Raw genomic sequence first — 24,794 nt, forward strand, 5'->3', positions numbered from 1 at the left:
TTACATTTTAAGCAAAAAACAAACAAAAACCCTATTGTTAAAGTGGTTGTAATCTTTCAAGAGAAAATTTTTACTATTTACTACATATAAAATAAATACATTGATGGTTAGAAATGTGATGTTTCCCATCAAGTTCAATTAAGTGTAGTTTTGGACTATTACTGTACCAGTTTTGGTTCACCATTGATGACTATGTCTACTTTGGGCTCAGACAAGATTTGCACTGGGTCTAAGAGAGTATAGATTTGAATTTCCCTTTACATTTCTTTAGAAATTATTTTGTTCTGCATGTTTAATGGAAATTATCCCACTTCTCAGTTTTTTTAGTAAATTGATTTTGGAAGTATCTCATAAATAAACTGTCATTAGTCCAGTGGTCTTATGATTTTGCATCAGAATTCATTGTGGTTTGGAATTAATATTGTAAACTATTATAGATTAAATGCATTTTAATTGCATCTTAGAAATGATCTAGTGTGGTACGCCTCCACATTATTCAAAGAGCATTTTCTCTTAGGAGCATTTTGGCCTGTGCTATAATCACTTTAGACTACCTAGCGTTAACACATTATCACTGTCTTTTGGTAGAAGGAGTAAGAGAAAATGTTTTATTTTATTATTATTATTTTTTTTACATAGAGCTTTTGAAGAAGCACTAATTGCTTGTTGCGTTGTATTTGCAATACTAAAACCTGTTACTGACTGTCTGATGTTACATGCCATGTCATCGTGAAACTTGAACAGGAACTATCCAATAACAATGTGATCCAAGACAAGACACAGCAAATCTTTTTCCCCTTAAAAACCTAGTCAGATGCATGTCTTTATGACATGTTGCATCATTATGCATGTTGCAACAGAATATGTATTTATGAATGCTTGCTTAAGATTTTTTTTTAAATCAAATTTTATGTTAGCGCCAAAAAAAAAAATAAATAATAATAATAAAATAGAATGTGTGTGGTAGTCAAGGTGTATGCACATGTGCTATAGGGGCATGAGGGTGACTGGACTAGAGTATTTGGGGATTTTAAGAAAATTTTTAATACAATGGCTAAATTTAATCAGATAAAGACAAACATCAGTATCAGTACCGCAATAATAAACACGTATTTGTTTTCTGGTATATTATTGCAATGAGGGCCCTAAAAAGGGTTATCCTATTAGTGTTTTCTATTATTTTTTTTATTTTGGGATATTTAAGAACGTGTGTGTGTGTGTGTGTGTGTGTGCACGCTCAGAGGTGACCCTGGCTCTGCTGGATGCAGCTAATGATAAGGATGTGGGTGTACAAGAACAGGTTCGGAAGTCCATCCTTACACTGGGGAACCAGAAGCCGGATAAAGTGTTGTCCATGTGCCAGGACTACCTGCTTAAACACTCCAAGGTCAGGCAATGCTGCTGATGTTAACTTTGTATGTTTGCTAAGAATACTTAAAAAGGACAGTTTAATAGGCCTTAAATTCAAACATCTTTCAGTGGCACTAGCAGATATATTTTAATGTAATATGTGCTTTCCAGTCTTTGAAATTTCCTTAAAAAGGAAACAGACAGTGATATTTAAGTCTTAAATAAACACTTTATAAACACAGTTGATCTGTGATTAAGAAATCTTTTACTCAGAAATTTCTGGCAATGGGATATAAGAAATGTGCAACGATTAAATGTCCGAGAGGACTGTTGAAAACATTCCTACTGAAGGTTGACAATCCTGCAGTGAGGCTTTACATTAAATCTGTCATTTACTTCTTACAGTAATGTGACTCAGCATGTGAACTTTCTGATTATCTGTGTCACATTATTCTACAATATTCCATGCAATTTTGTGTGTGTGTGGGGGGCTTCATTATAAAACTCATTATGTTCTTTGCTCTTTTCATGCCTTTTGTATGCCCTGTCAAAGTTTCCCTGGATCCCCAAAACCCACGTTTGACCGAACACATCCCATTCCCTGAGAAGGTTTCGTCAGGAGGCATGGCCAACAGTAAGAGGCATGGCCAAGAGCTGAAAGGATCTGTTATTTTTTTCCTGATTTTTGCACCAGATCAATCTTGGGCATTGATCTGCCCTGCCATTTAATTCTGAGTCTCTCGTCGTAAGAAAGACTACTAAATGGTTTTGCCAAAAGCAGATCAACAATATTAGCACCTTCTATGCTGCCATTATGCACAGCTGGCTAGTTTTCACTTCCACAAGCTACTTAAATTATATGAATGAACAAACTTTACAATGCTGAAACAAGGAGCAAAGTCAAGAACGCTATATGGTTTTTTTTATTATTTAAAGAATGATTTGTACAAACAAAAATGGTTTATATCACCAGCAAACAATACAGAGTGCAGCAGTTCGTTGTACCCTTTCACCTGCAAATCCGCAAGGGACTGAACTCGAATCTCTGTAGCGCTGATGTATACTTAAGACATGCTGTCAATCAAAAAAGGGGTTCCGCCTTTTAACAGCTCCTCCAATCATCATGCAGCAGCCCAGCGTCCTGGCCCGCCCACTGCTCCATTCATTCCCAGAGAAGCTGCTCCTTCCTGGAAGTGACGATTTTTTGTGCATTTATCCAATTTCAACTTTTCTGCAGTGAAGATAGCTTCTCTGTGCTGCCCATAGAGCTCCAGTGTAGCAGGAGGGTTTTACATGCTGCACGGAAATGTATGACAAGAAAATCGCGTCAAACAATCTACATAAATACCTGATTTTGAACGAGCTAGTCATGAAGTTGAACGCGTTCTAGCGCACTTTTATTAAAACCAATATAAATACGACAGTGCATATATGAGTATTTATTTTCTGACATAGTAGAGGAAGCGGAGCTTCCCTTGTAGTTTTAGAGCAGCCTCCACTGGCTTCTTTCCACCACATGTTGTCTCTTTAAAAGAGATTTAGCAGAATTCTTAATGCATGCTTGCTATCGTACAAAGTGTCTTGGAGATAAGGGATTTTAAGATGCAATTTTCTGGTAAATGCTGACCCAGAAATCAGATGGTATGCATTAATTAGTAATTAGTGCCGCATTATGTGGGCAACTCTTATTCTGTTGTGATCTGTGCCATAAACATGTTCACAACTAAAGGTTTTATGCAAACAATTGAGGGGTATAAAAAGTACATTATTTATCTTATTCTTTCTTTATTTATATCTTTATTTATCTTTATCCTTTTGTATTTAATTTCTCTAGATTAGTTAACATGAACTGTGTCTCTCTTGTTTAGCTGGTGTCTGGGCACAGGGTGTTGGTTCTGCAGACCATAGAGCTTGTGGTAAAAAGCAAGATTGATGAAATCAGTTACCCTAAAATAAAGACCACCATTACACTGGCCTCAGACGAAATGACCAGATCTAAGGTAATAGTTTATCTTTTAAAATAAAAATAAAAAACAAGGATTGAACACCACTGTAGTCTTTGAAATGATTTTGGCCATTTTTTTCCTTCTGTGCAGGAAGTCGTCCCTGACTGGCAGCAGACGGCTAGTAATATTTTGGTTGCAGTAGGGAACAAGTATATCAATGAAATCATGGAAGACATCCTTGTCAAGTTCCAGCCGGGGGTTCTACCACATTACTTTGTGGTCCAAACATTAGCCAGTCTCTCAGACTCCAATGGTACATATTTAAACACATTAAGAGTATCAAGGTTGTTTGCACCTGTTTAAACTACACATCTGTTCGCATTTTAACTCCCTACAAAGCACTCAAACACATCTGCTGTGATGGAGTTGATTATTTGACAGATTTTCACATTCTTTCCAGGAGGCCTTGAATGTTAAATGTAGAGTTTACCATCTCTTCTTAGCTGATGGCATTGTTTAAGTTTCTATCTTAATATCATGTTTAAAATTAAATAGTATGTTTGCTTTTGCTTGGCTCAATTCACTTGCTTTTTTTTTTATTTCACTGTCAAAGTCTCACTATTTTCTGAACATTGTGTTTCTACTTGCAGTTTATGGCATGGTGCCGTTTCTCAGCGCTATCCTGGGTACCATGTTGCCTATGTTAGGACTCGCCAAGCAAGACAACATGAAGTGGGTCTTCTCTTCTGGTAAGCCTAAGTTGACTGAGAGTAGATTCATTTTATATTTGATATCATTCTGATTTGATGAAGGAAAATTAGGCCAACACCAGCATTAAGATAAAGAGTAGATAGATGCAAACAAGATAGCATGAGGTAATTTTGTTGATAAAATATTGATTTATTAATCTTCCGTTATATAAATGCTTTATCTTGGTCTGGATCATGGTGGCTGTGATGGCTTTTCAGTAAACACAGGAAAAAAAAAAGAAGTGCGAGGCAGGAATATACCGTAAAAAGGGCATGGCTCCATTGGACCTCTGAGCTTTGCTGTCTGGCACCAGGACGTTAGCACTGGATTCTTTTTGGAGCATCCATAGATCAGACATACTTGTCCAGCGTATCTCATGGTTGCTCCATCGGATTGGAATCTAGGGAATTTGGAGGTCGGGTCAACAACCTTGAAATCTTTGTCCGCTTGGCCCCATCCATGACAGGCTGTAATGCATTAGGTGTTCTTTTACCTATCTATTGTGGCTAATCAGTGTATATCTCCTGCAAGAAATCTATATGTTTTTAATATGATTTATTTTGGGTGTTTTTTAGCTGTTAAAGGCTTTACTGTGCTTTTAACGTTATGGAGTGTCCTTATTGTCCTCAGCTCTTTCACGCTTCAGCGAGAGCATTCTGGAGTACCTGGCCAACTTGGACAAAGCGCCAGACCCCACAGTACGCAAGGACACATTCTCCAGTGAATTGTATACTGCTTATGACATCTTGTTCAACAGCTGGCTACAAAGCAGAGATGCCAAGGTACAGTAAATTAGACAGAATGAGAAACCAATTAGTGCTAACTCAATTAGCCAGTCAAAGGGAGACTGTTTGAGAAGAAGTTATTGACTTAAGGGAAAGGCTGGAAAGTGTGCCAGTATTTAAGCTTTTACATTTTTTCGTTTCCCATTTAGGTTGGATTCTTAAAAAAAAAAAAAAAAAACTAAATTTTTCCCAGCACCATGTGTTTTTCCTGTACTGACTGTATTTGTACCGTATGTGTATTCAGTTTCTGTTGAGGTACATGAATGGTAAGGGTCAGAATTTGTGTCAACAGTTTAGACTGGTGGAAATGGTATAATGGTGTGAGGACTATTTTGGCATATTTGCCCAAGATAATACCAGTCAGTCATCACCTGAATGCCATCGTCTATTTTATTAAAGTTGCTGACCATGTCCAATCATTCATGGCCACAAATGACAACCTTCTGAAAAAAATATGCAGGAAATGCATGAATAATGTCAACATGGACCAGAATCCCAAAAGAATGTTTTCAACATTTAGGCCTCATTGCCATGAAGAACTGTTTCTGCCTCTACCCAGAAGGTCCCTGAAAAACAGACCTTTTAGAAAACACCTTCTTGGGTAAATGTATAAAAAACAACAACTCGTGTTTTAAAATGATGTTAAAAAAGCGTGCGCCACATGCTCTGTATCTCTTGTGTTTGCCATCAGAGTGTGACGTATTTCTGATTGGCCCACATGGCTTATAGTTAAGGTGATATCTCCACCTGTTGGTTTGGCATGCCTTGATTTTTTTTCATGTTCATGTGGACAAAGTTTATTTTCATGTATACAAACTAGGCATTGGTTGCATGCATAGCATTAATTAGCTTAATGGATGGTCCTCACATAAGAATGTGTGATGTGATGTGATGTGTGTGTTGCAGTTGCGCTTGACTGTAGCTGAGGCTTTGGGGTTGATGACTCACCTGATGGCCCATGACAAGTTGGAAGAGCAGCTCCCTAAACTTCTCCCCGCAATACTTGGCTTGTACAAGAAAAACACTGAGCACTACATCATCAGCAAGGTGCAGCTCTTCACAACAGACTTACTAAATCCAACCCATTGCTAACACTGATTCAGCACTTTATTTACAGGCCTAGCAAGTTATACTTTTAATGCACTACAAAAAGTGATATCTTACTAAGTGAAAATATCTTAAATCTACTTAAATTTATCTACATATTTTAATTTAAGCTTAAAACAAAGCTATACCATAATATAATACAGTATAAGATAACTTAGACTATTTTTATACACATTTTACCAAGTTAAGTGTTACCCATAAATAATTTCTTTCATAAAATAAATGCTTAAAACTGGCAAATTATCTTACAATAAAACAAGAAACTGAGTACAGTTTGTCTAAAAATGAGCTCAATAATTTTATATTCATGTTTGTTGTAATCTTATATAAAGAAATCGTAGACCACATTTCAGATATTTTCACCTGCTAAGTGGTGAATAATCAGATATTAAAATCATTTTTATTCAAGTATGTGGGATTTTAAATATGTACTCTGTGTGTGTGTGTGTGTGTGTGTGTGTGTGTGTGTGTGTGTGTGTGTGTGTGGTATAGAGCCTTTGCCAGGTCCTGGAGGCATCTGTGAACATGGGCAGCAGGGTGCTTGAGACTCAAATGGATAACCTTTTAGTTGTCCTGCACCTACAGGTTGCAAAATATCTTTCTACACTTCTCTCTCTCTTTTTCTCTCTCCTTTTCCCTTTCTTGTGTAAGACACACATGGGCTGTGTCCATCTATAACTCTTGTGCAAGTATTTTTCTTACTGCAACAGAGCAAGTTTTAAACAGGTTTGGCATGTTTAAAAACTCTCCCATATCATGTGCAAACCTGTGAGAATGCAAACAAAGATTAGAGCTTTGTCTGTAACACTTTTTTAACATCTAATAGCAAAGTGCATCAGTATTTATTAATGTGTTATATATTGGTCACATCATTTTAGGTTCAAGCACTTTGAACTGTATATGACATTTGGCCTCATTTAACACATAAAGAAAGAGTTATTGTAATCTTAGTTTTTTTAGGCAACAAACATTTGATCAAGTTTGCATCTTGGTCTACTTTTTCAGGTGTGTTCACCTGTCGACTATAATAATCCTCCAACTGTGAAAAACCACAATGAAGTACTACGATGCTTTACCATCCTTGGTAGGTTATCAGTTGATATTTACGATTTAAATGATTGGTTTCAATTTGATTCCCACTCAGTGGATTTAAGTGCAGCATTGACTTCTGCAGCATTTAGTCCCTGTAAGAGAGTAATTTCAAACTTCTTACATGTTTACCTAATGTTAATGCTTTGGAATAATGAGTGTGCAGTGTGTACACACAGTCAGGTGACTGCTGCTGTAATGCACTGCTTGGGGAGAGAGGATTAGGTCGAGTTGAGTTATTCTTTAGTTACTCTTGTCTCCTTTGACATCTGTAATGACATTTCACAAGTAGATTTTACTGTATTGACGAGTATTTCCTAGAACTTTTATAGTAGATGTTTCTGTGACTGTAATTCCTGGTGTTTTACTTGTATTTGATGCATACTAAGTAAGCCAAATGAATTCTGAATGCACAAGCAACACATTTGCTGGTCATTGTTTTATAATTTCTAAATAAGTTTGTGCATTAAAGTGATCCTTGAAAGATGGATGTGATCTTAAACCCAGCGGACATCTTTCATTTTCGAAGATGTTTTCCCACAGAAGCCAAACATAAATAGATGATAAATCAATTTAATATCTATAATATTTATTAAATAATATTTAATAAATATCTGCATTTGTTGTTGTTTAGTCAATGAAAATACAAAACTATATGTCCTAGTCCTAGCGTAATATTTTCTGCTTTCCCTTTCTTTGACACAGCCAATGCATTCCCAGACCGACTGATGGCGTTTGTCCTGCAGAGGCTGGAGAACAATAATGAGAGAAACAGAATGGGCTCCCTGGCTGTACTCAGACACCTCATCAACTCAACAAGTGAGTCTGTCATCATCACAGATTAAACTTTAAGAGATTTAAGGGGGCTCCTGATTTAACAAGTCAGTGCTGTCTGATGTATCATGTGTATTTAAGTGAATTAAAACACTTATTTTATCATTATTTAAATTATCTAAAAAATTTAACCATGTATGTTACATAAACACAATTATTTCTTTAACATGCTATGATGGGTTTTACTAAGACGTACTGTATTATATTGGTCTATTCCTTGTAGCTTCTATAATGGAAAACAAGAAACATCTTATACTTACTAGTATAAGACAGCCTCTAGCAGACCATAGCAACAAGGTAAGCGTTTTATTAATTGGACACTTTTTCAGGCTTTTTCCCACTAAACCCTCTTTTTAGGAACACTATACTAATCCTGGGAAGTGCCTTCTTTTGCTCTCGAAACAGCCTAAATTCTTCCTCGTACGGATTCCACAAGATGTTGGAAACATTTATTTGATGACATGATTGCATCACACAATTCCTACATATTCTTACGTCCAGATACTGGGAATTCTACTGATGAACATTAAACATATTTTCATGTTTAAGAAACTGGTATGAGAAGACTTTTGATGCATTACAATGCTGGAAGTAGCCATTAGATAATGATAAGTTGTTTCCATGAAGAGGATGCACATGATCAGCAACAAAGCTCAAATATTATGCTTCAAGCAATGATTGATCGATATTAAAAAAAAAAGTGTACCAAGAAATCATTCCCCACACTATTACACCACCTCCACCAGTCTGCACTGTTGACACAGGGCCAAATTCTGACCCAACCATCTTCAGGCCAGGCTAGGTTGTTCCTAGTTATGTGGATCTCAACTGTCTCCACTGGAATGTTAGCTTTTTTTTGTAGAATTATGTACATGGAACCTCCTGCTGTTGTAGCCCAAGATTTGACATGTTGTGCGGTCTGGAATGTTTTTTAGTTCATCACAATTGTACAGAGTGGTTCTCTAAGCTACTTGTCATCTTAAAAGGTTTGTCCTCTATCATTAAAAACACTGCATGTTTTTTCATTCATTGCATCATTATGAGTAATCCCCAGAGACTCTTGTGCCATATAATTCCAGGAAGTCAGCATTTCAGTATGCACACCAGCTGTCTGTCTGGCACTAGCATTCAAGTCATGGTCGAAATTACAGAGATCACATTTTCCCCTGTACTGATGATTTTTTTTTAACAATACGTGTAGCTGTTGGCCTGCATCTGCACTGCTGCCACATGATTGGCTTATAAGATAGCTACATAAATGTGTAGGTGTTACAAATTCTCAATAAGTGTAATTACGAGTAAGTGTAATTACGAGTATGAATTAAAGCTTAACCTAATGTGAAAATGAAAGTTTGGGACAAAAAATAAAATCAAACTGCACAATTTATATCATGTACAGTAGATACAGCATGTATCTTGGATGTTTTTGGATTTGACTTGGTTGTTATCTGTGCAGGTAAAGAAGAGAGTTGTGCAAGTCATCAGTGCAATGGCTCACCATGGCTACCTGGAGCTGGAGGGAGGAGACATGCTTGTGCGCTTTATCGTTCAGCACTGTGCCCTGTCAGACACTTACTATGTATGTAGCTCCTATAGGTTAACTTTCGAAGGGGATGCTCATCTTGTTGCTTTATGGTAAATGGGAGGGGTTAGGTAAATGATACAAATTAGAAAATGGATGTCTTTTGACATCTAACAAAACACTGATTACTGAATTATTTAAGAAGTTATTACAATCCCATAAGCATTTTTTTTTCCTGCATAGCACCAGGCTTGTTAAAAAATAATGTGTTTTTATGTGTACTATTAACTTACAAAGTATAGATATAATAAGAATTTCCATGTCTTGGTTCTATATATAGTAGAGAACAGTTTCAGTTCTTTTATATGTAGCCTTTATGTTTGTATGTCCTTGTATTCTCTTTAGTTATTTTTAGATTTTAAGATTTATTTTTGTTTATCTCTGCCAGCTGAGGATAATTTATTAAAGGATAATTTAATAAAAATAAAATATAATTGGTTCATCTGTTCTATATAAAACTATTAGATAGGCTACATTTTAAATGCTAACATGCTTGATATCAGTTGCTTTTGAGCAGAAATGCTAATGATTTTTTTGGGATTGGATTGCAGCGGGGACAACGTCCATTAGATCCGGAGGAGGTGACTAACGAGGCACTGAGAAGCATGTGTGATAACACACTCCATCTCTTCACCACGACTGTGGGCCGTCTGACTGATGTGAGAGTTGTAGACAAAAAATACACATACTGACATATGGCCAGAAGGTTAGGAATGGATCTTAATACGATTGTAATTATCATTGGTGAATGTTAAAATGCGGAGAGGAACTTTTTATTGTTTTATTGTTCAGTAACATGCCCATATGATTACAGTGAACCTGCAGTTTTTTATAAAGTCAGACTAGCATAGGAGAAAGGTTAGTAAGCACTGAGCAGTGTTTTAGCCTGGTGAAATAAATTGTCTGCATGACACCACCAGGAAGGAACTTCATGAATGTTTAACCATAAATTGTACTTTCAGTCGGAATCAGCAGCACCAGCCCTCTAATATCAGTGTCTGGTGTGTGTGTGTGTATGTGTGTGTGTGTATATTTGTTCTGGAAGATGACAGCTCTTTTCCTGTGTAGCTCCCAACGTTAACAGAGGTGGTGATGACAGAGCTATGTCATCATGCTGGCACGCAGAGAGTTTTATTAAGTGTGTAGACAGAGAGGCTATTTTTAGTCACTTTGTGTTCAGGATCTTAATTTATGACTACATTTGCTACATATAGCTGCTAAGAATTTGGTCTTGAGCAGTAATTTGACTCATTATTTATATACGATGTTTACACGTAAGCTTCTAATAAGTTAAAGAAAACCAAATTTACTTTTGCAGAAGGTCATATGCAGTGTTTAACCCTTGTGAACAAGCCAGTTTGTGTGCTGTAGGTGCTGTGGCCGATGTTGCTGTGCTACCTGACCCCGAGTCAGTACTTCAATGCCACTACACCTCTCTGCAAAAGTCTTATCCTGCTGGCCAGTAAGAAGCGATCAGCCCAGGAACCCAATTTCATTATCAACTTCAATGCACCAGGTGAGTAATATGTATCAAAGTAGGGACTAAGCACTACATGTTTTACACACACACAACCAGCATTAGATACATACATATAAACCCAATTTAGATGTCAGCGATGAATACTGTGCCAGAAGAGAAGAGGGCTTTTCCACTGGCTAAGCTACCCTGCGCCGGTTAAACCAGGCCATTGCATAAATACACACTCTGACTCTACAGACACTCATAGTCCTGGCCAGGTGCCTTTTTTTTGCAGCCTTTTTTCCACTTCTTTTTGGCAGCAACATTTAGCTTACAGACATTTTGTTTTTATTAACAGTTGTTTGGCTGGCCAGTACTGTCTGGTTCTAATTAGTTGAACCAAAAGCCATATTTATCATTCGAATATAGGTCTGAGGTTTTAGAATGGAGGATAATTGTTTCTCACAGCAGCAAAGGATAAACTGAGCTCTTATCTTATTGATTATTTACTTGTTTATTGGAATTATTTTAAATTCAGTGACTGCATGTCTTACCCTTATCTGCCATTTTTCCAATTCATTGTATATTCTTGTCTTTCTATTTTGTCCCCATAGGGTCTAATCTTCCCTCTCCATACATACTAACAACACGGCTTTTGGTAAGTGAATGTATCGAATTATTGGCATCTATTATAATAACGGTTATAAACAATGTCCTTGTGATTAAAAAAACTTACACTCAGACTGAAAATCTGTGAACATAACGTCTTTAATTGAAGTAAATTTATGCACTTTTTCTTTTACCCTTATCAAAAGAATTATTGCGAACAAAACTATTTCACAATTAAAAAGTATTTTGAACAAACAACCTGAAGCAAGTTTCTGTTCATTTATACACTGTTCCAGTGTGTGCTTTATTAGGAACACCTATACACCTACTCATTTGTGCAATTTTTTAATCAGCTCATCATGTGGCAACAGTGCAATACATAAAGTCATGCAGAGATGAGCCAGCAACTTAGCATAATGCTCATATCAACTATCAGGATGGAGAAAAAATCTCATTGATCTTAGGGATTTTGACTGCGGAAGAATTGTTTGTGCCAGATGGACTGGTGTGAGTATTTTTAAAGCTTTCTAGAGCTGATTTTCAACAGTCTTCAGCATTGCACTATGGACCCAGTCTGTGTTTTGTCACAGTCCAGGCTGATGAGGGTTTTGTAATAGTGTGGGGAATGTTTTCTGGCCCACATCAGTCCTGTTAATACCAATCAATCATCAATTGTATGATTAAAATATTGTTGCTGACCATGTGCATCGTTCCTGGCCACAATTTACCCTCTTCTAATGGTTCCTTCCAGCATGATAATGCACCATGTTACAAAGCATGATTTGTCTTTCATGAACATAAACATGAACATGAACAACTTATCATGTTCCCGAACATGAACATGATGATTTGTTCTTCAGTTGAACTCCCAGTCACAGGATCTGAATCCAATAGAATACCTATGGGATATGGTAAAACAGAAGATTCACAGCATGAAAGTGCACCTGCAAAATCTACAGGAATTGTGTGATGCAATCATGTCAATATGGACCAAACTCAAAGCAATGGGTCCAACATCTTGTGGAATCTGTATCATAAAGAATTGCAGTTGTTTTTGAGAGAAAAGGGATTAGAGCTAACTAATATTTATAAAGTTAATGCTCAGTAACTGTCATGAAGCCCTAATTACTAAAAAAAGCTCACCTTAAAAAAAAATTATATATACATGAGTGTTTAGAAGCTCTTAAGTGGTGGCCATACATGTCTTTGCATTTGACTGGAACATAAATACTGTATAAGCTGGGTCCATACCGAATTCCCTTCATTTATTTATCAGCATGGAGAACCTTAGAGAATACACAAATGAGACAAAAAGTCAACCTTAAACCTGCTTCTTTTTTCCAAAGGCACTGAATGTTTTAGGATAAATTATATTATGGACTTTGTGAAGTACCATTAAGTAGCCATGAAAACTTGGCTGCTTCAGCCAAGAGACTCCTACTGAGTTGTTGTTGGATCTTTCAGCAGGACAGTAATCCAAAACATACAATTTCTGTGCAGAAATGGTTTTCTTACCAGAGATTCATGCTTTTCTCCTGGCCACCCCAATGCCTTGATAGAATTTCCATAAAATTAACTTGCTTCAATTAAAGATTTTTTTGTATGAGTTCATTAACCACAAAGACAACTTTTCATAACCTTTTTATGGATTCTGATCAAGCTTGTCAAAAACTCTGTAGACCGGTTTCTGTGGATGAATAAATCTTTGTCAGTATTTAAATTATGACTTGTTGAATTCAGCAGATAAAGGCAGCAAACATTTATTTACAGTGTTTTAAGATAATAGTTTTTTCAGCAATATTTATATGCATTGTATAAAATTTCAGTATGTAAAACATGAATGTGTCTTAATGAAGGTTATTAAAAAAAAGTTTATACTCATAGTTTTATTGAATTTTTATATGATTGTGTGAATATAACATCCTAGGTGAATGCCGCTTTCCCATTCTCATATCGAGGGCATGGTGCTCCCTCTCTGAGTCTTCTGAATGCCATCAGTCCCAACATTCACCATAAAGTAGAAGCACTATGGGAGAGTGAGATCCCAAGACTCCTTAATGATCTGGAAGGTCAGTGTTCAAGTTTTGCCTGAGAGTGTCAGTAAGAGACAATTAAATTATTTAAATCTTTTCACATTTGAGCTTGAGTTGAACTGCCGTCGGTATAATAGATTTTATTTATGAGAAATTCTATACGATTTAGGTTAATTTAATGTTAAACACCCACTCAATATTGCTTTACATACTTTTTTTTTGTTGCTACAGTTGTTTATCCAGACTGTGAACTTGTACGTTTAAAAGGTATTCTCAAAATGTCAGTGAAAGTAAAGGGTTAACTAAAAGCACAAACTTTTCCAAAAACAAATTCTTATGTGATCTTATATAACAGCCAGACATGTCAACAAGAGAGCCTGTGTCATTTTAATGAGGAAAATGTTACATTTCCTAACATTCTCATAAAATTATGATTTTAATATCATTCTTTTTTTAATGCTAAATGACCACATTTTTGCTCCTCCATCTCTGACTGCTCTCTTTCACAAAACAATTTGTACTTTCTTGATCAGAATCTACACCAGAATCATTTGACAAAAAAAACTGGGAAGACAGCCTCCTTCGGGTAAGTAGCCGTAGCTCAGTGTGTTTATAAATTATGTCAGTTTGCCATAGTTTTCTTCATGTTGAAATGCCTATCTGTAGTATATTATGATCATGTTGCTCTCCTGGGAAAGTTCCTGTCTAAAACTCTGGTAGCCATTGATGATGGCCAGTGGAGCTGTCAGCTGGTGGTGGAGGCAACCCGATATCTCCCAACGTACAACCATTCTTTGGAAGAGAAGGTCAGTATTGGTAATGTAAAACGCATTAAAAAATCATTGTATACCTCAACGATTATGTGTTATGAATGGATTGTAAAAACGTCACAATGAAAAATATTTACAAATAATTTCCAGCAGTTTCTTGGCTTATTAAAACTAATATGCTCGATACTCTCCCTAGAGCTTTCTGTATAAGTGCATTGGTGTGGCTCTGCAGCAGTCTTCCAATAAGGAGCTGGTGAGAAAACAGCTCCAGGAGATTTTGATCAGCACCCGCCATAACGACGCCACAGAGAGAGCGGTACAGCAAAGAAAACACATTACACTCACTGCTCTGTTTGCTTTCACCTCTTTTATCTGCCAGCATCTGTCCGGCCTCTCATTCATTGTCTTAAGAACTCCAGATGCTGTAATCTCAGTCAAAGGCCCATCTGCTCACTTGTTTGACGTGACCTTTAGTACAGTTTCCTGTCCAATTAAAGGCACATGGTTTCATTGTTTGTTTCAGTCTATCAGGACTGTGCTGAGAAATGTGGTCTTGTGACAAGAATGTATTTGAAGCTAGTTGTTAATTTGCAAAAGGAGGTCATGGTTAGGCTCAGGGCTGGTCAGAAATTTGGTTTTATTACAGAAATTTGATTAGAGCCATGCAGCCCAGCGGTTTCTAATTGTAGAATGGTACATACTGATGATTGCGCTCAACCAGTGCTTGGAAATTGGATACTTAAACAACCGTTTAAAATCTACTAATATGTAATAATGAGAATAACTGGGAGTGATTGGTTTCACAGGGAGTAGCGATGGCTGTGGGGCTTTGTGCCAGCAGTCATTTGGATGGCACTCTGGCCAAGCTTGACGAGTTTGGGAAATCCGATGCCTTCAAGAAAGCCTCTGGGATATTCAGCTTGCTCAAAGTAGGTTCTGCTGCCTTCTCTGGTGAAAGGAAACCAAAATGTGTCGAACAAACCAATAAACCATTCATAGACATATGTGGTTATTATTATTATTATTATTATTATTATTAATATTATTATTATTATTATTATTATTAGTGTTGTCATTACTGCTAATGTTGTATTTCATGGATGTCATGTCAAGCAGGATAAGAATGATGTGGATATTGAGAAGATGAAGAGCACTTTGATTTTGTGTTATGGCTACGTGGCCCTGAATGCTCCACAGGACCAGCTTCTCATTCGCCTTGACAACGACATACTTCGCAACATCAGCAAGCTCTTTAACACCAAGGTAGAATTAACAGGAGGTGCACGTTCTGTTAAAACGGTCCTTTAGCAATCACAGGCACTTCCCTTACTCAAACATACCCAATTCAACACTTTATAAGGTAAAGGAATGCGAAATAAACCTTATTTATAAGTTAAGCTCTATATAATAAGGTTTATTATGTTAGTGAAATGGCTTAAACAAGGTATAAAATTACAGTATGATTTCCTGTATATTTTTATTTCAACATTTTATTTGATTTAAAACTTCCATTTTGTAAGCAGACAGTTAAAAGAAAACACGATAGGTTAAAAAAAGTTAGTCAGACCACTGTACACCTCAGAGTCGTAATTCTTTCCTAAATGGAACAAAAAAAATTGTGTGGTTTCATATTGTAGTTGAAAACCAGTGTCTGGTGGAGAAGCAGCCATGCTTAGCTTGGCACTCACCCTGAATGACCTAATGTCAGTGACATCCTGACTGAGGTAGAGTCCTCTAAATGCTCATTTCAGAATGTTACAAAGACCAATGGTGTGCATACTAGCATTTGTATGTGAAGATTGTTGCCTAAATATTACTTAAATATAGTGGAAATTTAGATGTGTGCATGATGAAAGTGATTTTCTTTTTCATGCCTGTGCCGATCAGTTTTATCTGGAATAAATGATATATGTATGAACTTGGCCAGTATTTACATATTTAGATTTAGCCAAACTTAGAGTAGTGAATACAAGCCTCAAACAATAAATAATAAACAAAAAAAATAAACTATTTTTGTATTTGTCCTTTTATGTGTAGTATTAAATTCACATTAAATATGATAATCATCACATTTTAACAATTTATGACATTTCTAAACAGTTTTTAATTATGTGTCCCATATAATACCTTATATCCTTAAAGAAATGTAATGTGTTATCTTGATATACTGTGCTTTAAAATAAACTCCAGCATTACTTTTATGTTGCACAGGTTCTTGGAATTAAAGTAGAGACCAAGGTACCATAAGGAGCCTTTTTCTTTCTCTGACCTGTACACAATTAACTAAAATCTTTTTATCTTTTTTCTTAAGGCCTTAAAATAAAAATCTAGGAACATGAACTTCTGAACTTCTCAAAAAAGTGAAAAACAAAAAAACATTTTGATTGTCTGCTTGTCAATGAATCTCTTTAGAGAAGAATTTTTAAACCTCAAGATCTATAGATGTTTATTTTGAAGAGATAGAGTAATCAATTATTTGTAAATGTCCTCTTAGTGCCTAGTAAACAAAGTTCTATGGAGAATAATGATTTGAGAAGTTCAGAAAGTTTAAGAATGTCAACTAACCCACTGAATACTTTCTGTTACTGAATCCTCACACTGATGGTTCTGTGGACTTCTATGGACTTCTCTCATTGCTCGAACTTTTCCTACAAAAACTTCCTTAATCTGTCTTTCCACTAACATAATTGAGGTTGAGGGTTCCGCTTCTATCTTTAGGTAATTATATGAGTACTTCAGATTCATACTAAATGGCAAAAATTGCTTTGCTCAAATATGGAAATGCTCTCAAGTCAATTTGTATCCAAAATATCTATTTCCAAACTTTTCTTCACCCAATAAAGCAACTTATTGAATGAAAATGTAATTTTTCTCGCATGCTACCCTAATATGTTCATAATTCCTATACTTAGTATGGGTTGTCATATAATAGTCATCATCTCTGTTTGTCTTTCTCTTTGTTTGAAATCGTTACAGGACCTGACCATGAAGCTGAGTCTAATTCAAAGTATTGGCCTGATTGCAAAAGCCATTAATACCTGCGCTCACAAACAGGGATACGTTTTCACCCGCAAGCAGGAACTCATGGGAATAATGATGGTTTGTTACTTCTATGGCATCAGTTTAAACATTTTGACATGAAGCCATTTATTTCCGTTGATAGTCATTGAATTGATCCATTGTTTTGTGTCAGGAAATAGGAAATTATTTTATAGACTTATCAATTGCTTTTCCATAGATGGGTTAATATCCAGGACACTTTAAGTTATTGGAGGTTTGTTTGCCACCTTATTAAGTTAATTGAATTTGGGTTTACATTTCGTAAAATAAAAAATAGGATTTTAAATACAGTGTGTAGAAATGTAATTTATTATGTGACTTTAACATTTTTAAAACAATTGACAAGAAATAGAAAAGAAATAGAAAAAGGAGCAAGAAATAAAAAAATAGTTTAACTATAAGAAATTTAGGGATGCCATGGCAGATTACCAGGGTCACATATTTGATATGGCACAGGTTTTACATCGGATGTCCTTCCTGACGCCACCCTCATCAATTTATCTGAGCTTAAACCAGAACTAAGAGTTCACTGGTTTGTGCAAACCCCAGAGGCTGGGGTTGATTCTCTGACCAGCAAGCGAACCAGGGCCAGAACAGTGAAAGTGCTGAATGCTAGTCACTTGTCCACCATATGGAAATAATTGTGTTGCGTAGTTGCTGCAACTTGGACGCAGCTGTTTCCATCTCATTCCCAAGTCTGATAGGGTTGAAGTCCAGGTCTGGGAAAGCTTCTGAAATTCCCTTTGACTTCTTAAAATTACCTTCTCATCTACCCTACTGGTTGCATTCCAGGTTCTCATTCTGTACTTGATAAACTTTAGAAACAGTTGTGAGTGAAAAGCCAATGCAAGAAGGATGTGAGAACATTTACAGTTAGTCCTACAGTAAATGTTCATTTCATCTTTTAGTTAAATGGTAATTGATGCTAGAAATACTTATTTAAATGATTTGTACCACACAGTGCAATCACATGATGCATGCTATGTTTTAACAATTATCCGGGTGAAAGTGAATGGTTATCTAATAACCTGATGCCTTGCTATATATTAGAGATTTAGGAAGTAAATTACTGTGGTTGTGCTGTAAAATTAAGCCATTAAACTATACTCATTAACAAAACAAATGTTGCACATACTGTATACATTTTTTACAAAATTGCTATAAGTCTATTATAAAAAAGTTTTAATTTGTGTCTTATTAGCAACAGAAATGTAAAATTTATACAATGTTGACAATGACATTGTGTCAACATTTGCCCACCATACAATTGTGTGTAATCCTGGAATACCAACAGCAGTAGTGGCAGCATTTTTTGTATAATTTCTCAAATGACTCCATTGAATTAGTCTGTCTTGTCTTGGCATTGTCACTTTTGGCCCACCAGACTTAGGGCGATCAGCAGTGGAACCAGTTTTTCGGAATCTGTTCCCCAGCCTGGAAATGGTATTTGTGGCAACTCCAAACTGTCTAGCGATGTCTGGTTGCATTGCACTAAGTTTAAGCATTCTGATGGCCATCTCTCTGCTAGCATTGTGTAAACGTGGCATAATAATGTGAAGACAAAATCTATAAACAGAATCTTTCCCATACTTTTAAAACCCAGATGTGTCAGCTGGGTATAATCATGTGGCAAATTTCGTGCATGTACACTGGAGCTTTTAAGAAGATGAAAGTTAGTTTATTCACAATAAAGTAATGCTCTAATGTAACAAGGCAAACTAAATTATGAATCATTTTTATTTATTTATTTATTTATTTAATTCTTATTAGTATTTTTAAAGTTGTCTTTTGTCCATGAGTTTGTGAAATGTTCAAGTGTGATCTTGGAGTCTCAGAAAAATATTGTTTTCTGTTTTAATAGGATTTCATCAAGGGGGAACCAGTCGATGCCATGCGTACTTCAGTGCGCCACCTTGTTATGACCACATGTGCCAACCTCATGTATCCTTTAGGACAGCAAAGCCAGGGTTATTCAATAGTTTTGTTGATACATTCCACAGTAATTTTAGTAATCTGCTTAAATAATGTTTAGAAATTTTTTAAAGACATTCAGCTAACTTAAGTTCTTTACAGATCAACATAGGCTATACTTGAGGCAATTCGAGCTGTTGTTCTTAACAAAGATAATGACATACTATTCTGTAACACTAAATACTCTATGGCATGTACTGCATCTCCATTGTATTTAGCAAAATAGAATATACAGTGTGTCAGCAACTATAGATAACACAGCACATACAAAGAACATGCAAAGGGTTTAAGTATGCTGTTTTTTGTCAGAGTATAAATATATCTTTGGCCAAAAGTTTGTGGACACCTGACAATTACACCTATATGTGTTTTTAAACTGTTGCCACATAGTTGGAAGCGCACAGTTGTATAGAATTTACAGTATTTGTATGATTATAAAATTGATTTGCCATTGTTGGACCTTAAGGGAATTAGTGCATACCTATTCCACTACAACTTTCCGGGCCACAAAGCAAGCTCCATGGGGGAATGTTTTATAGCAAGGTTGGTGTATAGGCGCTTACTGTAAGTGACCTCCATCAACCTTACTGAGCATTTTTGGTATGAACTGATCCCCAGGCTTTATTACCTGTCATCAGTGTCTGAACACAGTGTCCACGTTGTCTGAATGGGCAAATCTTCATGGCTATAATTTACAAATCTGGTGGAAAGCCTTTTCAGAAAACATGGGTGCAATGCTTAGGTGTCCAGTTTTTGGCAATACGGTGTAGAACACCTATGATTGACTATGACCATTGTTCACCCCGCATTGTGATTTGCTGTCAAATAGAACCTCATTAAAACCAAATTGAGGTTGGAGAGAAAACTTTTTTTTTTATTTTTCATCAAACATTTAACCAAAAAAGTAGGAAAAAAAACTTTACTCAATATTTCAGTACATTGGATCCACCACTGGGAGAAAATGAACATTTTGAAATGCTGAAAACGTGTATAAATGGAGTATTTGGACTTCCAACATTAGAAATGGTCGACAAAGCCAAAGATGAAGAGATTCTTGACCCCCAGGAACGAGAGGTAAAAATGTAAACTGGCAGACAGCCACATGCACATTTTTGAACCCCCACCCCCACCCTCTTGTTTTTATAAAATAAAAAGTACGAAGTTGTAAAATATGAGTGAGGGGCAGAAGCAAAGTAGTCTGACGAACCACAGTGATTGTTTTTTCATCTCATTCATAAAGTTTAACTTCAGAACAGAGTCATTGCTGAGTGATTTATTTATTTCTTTTGGAGGGAGGCAAAAAATGATTATACCTACAAATATATATATTTTTTTATGCCTACTGCTAGGCCAATAAAAAAACTTTAAGAAAGTGTTTAGAAATGACCATTTGGCTTAGACATCTGCAAATCTGTCCAATTGGAGCAGAATAATAGTAACAAACCTGGATCTGGTTTCCTTAAACTATCATATAAGTCCAAATCTAATTATGTAGTTCAACATGCATCACTTTAACACATCTGACACCAGTGCACCGCAGTAGTGTTCATTTTGTTACAGTGGTTTCCTACTATAAGAGATGGGTCATACAGTGGAATACAGATGTGTTTCAGGAGCTAACAACCTCTTCTGTTTCTTAGGCCTTGTATGCATCCACCTTCAGTGCCCTTCATGAACTGCTGAGCAGTGTTCTGGCCAGAAATTTATCTCCAGATGGTATTCAGACCATATTCAGGGTCAGCAGAATTCCAAAAGCATTATCTTATAAAGTATTAAATTTATTAAACCCTCTTTTTTGAGTGCATTTGTTCTCCCCCCAGCATATAGAGAGCTGGTTGAACTCCAAACAGGACCATGAGCGTGAGAGAGCAGTGAGGACTACAGCTGAGATGCTGCAGTTTTACCTGAACAATCTCAGTGTTAAGGTGTGACGTACATCCACACCAGTTGACAGTTTTACTTTTTAATCTTTTTTAAATTAATTTTAATATTGTCTACTATGTTAGTATAATAATTAAGAGATTAAAATGAGAAATCACACATTATGGAGTGACCATGAGAAATGTTAAATGAAAACAGTTTGCATTTTTTATTTTGATTTTTAACTGTATTTCTGATAAAGCCGTGCACACAATTGGCATCTTTCTAATCAGCTTTGTAAGAACGAGTTTTCCAGGAGACTTTTTCTTATAGTTCACGCTTGGTTAATCTCTAAACTGCTAGAGATGAAAGGGGAAACTAATATGTTGTAATTAAAAGTGCATAAATAAAATGCTCATGAGAAATAAACTTATATATGGATGTTAATGTCACCATTTCCAAAAAAGTAATTAGTGATATGTCTTTGATAAAAATCCTATGAATACATTCTTCAAAAGTACAGCATTAAGAGTGGTGCGGCAGACTCTTCTGGTAGTGATTTTCTTTGAAATTAATTTAATTCTAATGAATTATGAAGTTGAATATTTGAGAAGCCAGGTTTTGTTATTTATTCATGACTTCATAGCATGTATTTTTGTCGCTTCATACTTTGTGACACTGTATTAAGTCATTAGACAAACATACCAGTGTCCAAACATCATGTGAATTTTTGTGCAGACTTTAGTGACATTCCATAACCTTGGAGCTTTGTTGGGGCGTTTGGCCCCTCGCTGTACAGACCCCAATGCCGCGGTGCGTAGGGCTGCCATAGACTGCATTTATTCACTATTACACATTCAGCTACGCTATGAAGGTAACACCCTGTTTTCTAATAATACTCTCTGTATTATTCATGCTTCAAACTGATTGACTGACTGTATTTATTGATAATTAACTTAACAATCTTTCCAACTTCTTTCTGGTTTTATTTCTCACTGTTTGCTTATTTCATCATCAGTACATTTATTAGCCTTGTTTTTGACATTTACTTGGCACATAGTGTAACGGTTACGTGAATTAGAGGACTTAATATTAATCTGAAGAATGCATTATGTTATTTAAAATGCAATTATATGACCCATTGTGCCATTGGATATTGACTAAACTTTTCAAGCTCCAAGTTGCTTAAATATAGCATGGTCAGAGACTGGGTTTAACCGCCTCTCCTTTCTTTATACTGTGCTCTTTAGGCTTCTCACTGGACTATAAAGATGACTCGGTTGAAGGTTTATTAACATTGCAGGAGAAACTAAATGACCCTGACCCTTCAGTCCTCTATAAAACCTGCTCTGAACTCACTAAGGTAACAAACGAACAAACATAATAATATATAAATAATAATGATGATAAAAGGTTGTTTGGTCTCTGTGACAATTTTTATTTATTTATTTAATAATTTGTTTTGCCACTTTAAGATAAACAGTGCTAGTAAAAAACAAGAAGCTAATCTCTGCTTTTAATAAAATAACACATTACGAAATGTGTGAAACTCAGTACTACTGTTAAATTCACTGACGCTGTCTTATAATCATGACGAATGGGGCAGTAGTCTTGGAGCAGCAATAATGTGTGTCCAATTATGCCAATGTTATCACTTTTCAGACTTGTTAAGATTACATGACTCATAGCTTATTTATCATGATAGTGTCTGTCTCTCTATCTTGTGGCAGATCATCAGTAAACGTCTGCCTCAGCAGCAGCTAAACACGCTGCTCTTCATGCTGTTTGAAGGTTTGGTGGACTGCCAGTCCAATTGCTCCAGAGCCTCAAGTGTCATTTTAAACACACTGCTTAAGAACAGAGGGGCAATGCTGCAAGATCTGGTAATGATACCTACACGATTGACATTTTGCCTTTACATAAATAAATAAATAATTAAAAGTCTTAAATGTTTTCGCTCTGTAGGTCGTGTTAGTCAAAAAGGTCAAAAGTCACATGCAGAACAAGTATAGTATTTTAGTACTACTCTTCTGTTCACTCCACATTTTTGTACATGTTTCAGGTGCCAGAGATCTTGGATGTGTTGCACATTCGGCTGCAGGTCATCTCTGAAGACCAGGTGAAGGTTGCAGTTGCACAATCCATCCTAATCCTCGCCACACAGCACCTGCAGACTGTCATCAACACACTCATTTCATATCCTCTTCCTTTTGACAGGTACAGAATATTTAGTCTGTTTTCCCATTGGGTGTGTAGACATGCAAGGCAAGAATGTTCTGAGTCTGCGTGTATGTGTGTGTTTCTTTCCTCAGTTGGAGCAGTGAGATGTGGCTTGCTTTGGGAGCAGACAGCACAATAGCCCGGCAGATCATGGAAATAATCATGGAGAAGTTGAATGTCATTGTGCCCTACGTAGACAAGAAAGAGTCCATACTGAAATCAGGCATGACCAAGGTTGCTACTAATCAACCGCTAGCGGTGAGTGACTCTTTTTTTTTTTGTCTTTGCATCCATTGGGGATTAACTCAGCTTGTCTACTGAAATAATTTAGAATCAGCTGTAGTGGAGTTTTAGTAATTAGGACAGAATTAACAAAACATTTACAAAATACAAATGGAACTTTGAGGCGACAGCACAATGCATGAAATCATTATCTTTTTGTTCTTTAAAACCTTTTTTTTACAGATTTTCTCCCGAATTTAGTCGTATCCAATTCCTCCCCGCTACTAGGGGGCTCCCACCTTAGGGCTTCTACTAAAAGTCATTCAGGGAAGGCTGAAGACTATCACGTGCTTCCCCTGGACCATGTGACACCAGCCGACCTAATCTTTTCGAACCGCTTGCTCACACACCGTTGGAAGCAGCGTAACACACTCGGAGGACAGTGCTATCCGCTTCTTTTGCTTGCGTGAGCTCGTTGTAGAGCCGTGAATAATGTGAGAGCACTTTGTGCCTTCCAACCCACCTTGCTGAGAGAGCTCGGCCAATCAGCATCACCCGGGAATCATGCCAGGAATATCTCGGTGATTGGGCGAGCGCTTTACCACTGCACGTCTCGGGGGGCCATAAAATCATTTTCAGATATAATAATTGAATGGTAAAAAAATATTTGTTAATAAGGGTTTAATTTTACTTTAACTGCAGCAAGTTGTTGATAAGAGATGGGCTGGTTTAAGTATTTCAGAAAATTTCACACAGAAGAGTAGTCACGTAATGCACCGTAGTTGACCTGTATGAAACTATAACAACAATTTTGACCATCATAGTGTGAAATACAGTTTTACTGCAGCTGTATGGTGATATATATTTTGGCTTCAATCCTGCGTGCAAAACTGTTTTTGTGTGCACGCATAAATTATATTTTCACTCGCTCAACCTCTCTCTTGCCAACTCGCCCTGACAAACCCCCCTGACCCCAAAACATTTTTCCAGCCCAAGATAATAAAAAAGTAGCAAAGTTATTATTACTGGACAGTCCATACCTTCTTCCGTTGAACAATACTAAATGAAAATAGCCTGTGTCCAAAAAAAAAAAAGAATAATTATGCTCTGTATTGCACATTACTTTAACAAGTGATTGTTTTAGATC

At 36.4% G+C, this 24,794-nt stretch overlaps 1 protein-coding gene across 2 annotated transcripts in view; it reads left to right on the forward strand.

Annotated features, from left to right (window-relative positions):
* Positions 1–24,794, forward strand: part of mroh1 (maestro heat-like repeat family member 1) — a 33,033-nt gene that overhangs the window by 2,042 nt on the left and 6,197 nt on the right. Inside the window, exons 3-33 of one of the 2 annotated variants that reach the window (XM_053494140.1) lie at positions 1,242–1,387; positions 3,219–3,350; positions 3,447–3,609; positions 3,947–4,045; positions 4,677–4,828; positions 5,738–5,878; positions 6,431–6,523; positions 6,944–7,022; positions 7,733–7,846; positions 8,085–8,158; positions 9,318–9,440; positions 9,995–10,102; positions 10,815–10,959; positions 11,517–11,560; positions 13,439–13,580; positions 14,078–14,130; positions 14,243–14,350; positions 14,511–14,630; positions 15,121–15,243; positions 15,431–15,577; positions 16,526–16,552; positions 17,291–17,413; positions 19,236–19,315; positions 20,281–20,419; positions 20,986–21,081; positions 21,166–21,270; positions 21,944–22,079; positions 22,456–22,568; positions 22,936–23,088; positions 23,268–23,422; positions 23,518–23,683. In XM_053494140.1, the coding sequence (XP_053350115.1) occupies positions 1,242–1,387; positions 3,219–3,350; positions 3,447–3,609; positions 3,947–4,045; positions 4,677–4,828; positions 5,738–5,878; positions 6,431–6,523; positions 6,944–7,022; positions 7,733–7,846; positions 8,085–8,158; positions 9,318–9,440; positions 9,995–10,102; positions 10,815–10,959; positions 11,517–11,560; positions 13,439–13,580; positions 14,078–14,130; positions 14,243–14,350; positions 14,511–14,630; positions 15,121–15,243; positions 15,431–15,577; positions 16,526–16,552; positions 17,291–17,413; positions 19,236–19,315; positions 20,281–20,419; positions 20,986–21,081; positions 21,166–21,270; positions 21,944–22,079; positions 22,456–22,568; positions 22,936–23,088; positions 23,268–23,422; positions 23,518–23,683 (3,599 nt within the window). The remainder of the gene's footprint in view (positions 1–1,241; positions 1,388–3,218; positions 3,351–3,446; positions 3,610–3,946; positions 4,046–4,676; positions 4,829–5,737; positions 5,879–6,430; positions 6,524–6,943; positions 7,023–7,732; positions 7,847–8,084; positions 8,159–9,317; positions 9,441–9,994; positions 10,103–10,814; positions 10,960–11,516; positions 11,561–13,438; positions 13,581–14,077; positions 14,131–14,242; positions 14,351–14,510; positions 14,631–15,120; positions 15,244–15,430; positions 15,578–16,525; positions 16,553–17,290; positions 17,414–19,235; positions 19,316–20,280; positions 20,420–20,985; positions 21,082–21,165; positions 21,271–21,943; positions 22,080–22,455; positions 22,569–22,935; positions 23,089–23,267; positions 23,423–23,517; positions 23,684–24,794) is intronic. The other variant, XM_053494141.1, reaches the window with a different exon arrangement.

The sequence above is a fragment of the Clarias gariepinus genome, chromosome 4 (assembly GCF_024256425.1).
Source record: "Clarias gariepinus isolate MV-2021 ecotype Netherlands chromosome 4, CGAR_prim_01v2, whole genome shotgun sequence".
Taxonomy (NCBI): domain Eukaryota; kingdom Metazoa; phylum Chordata; class Actinopteri; order Siluriformes; family Clariidae; genus Clarias; species Clarias gariepinus.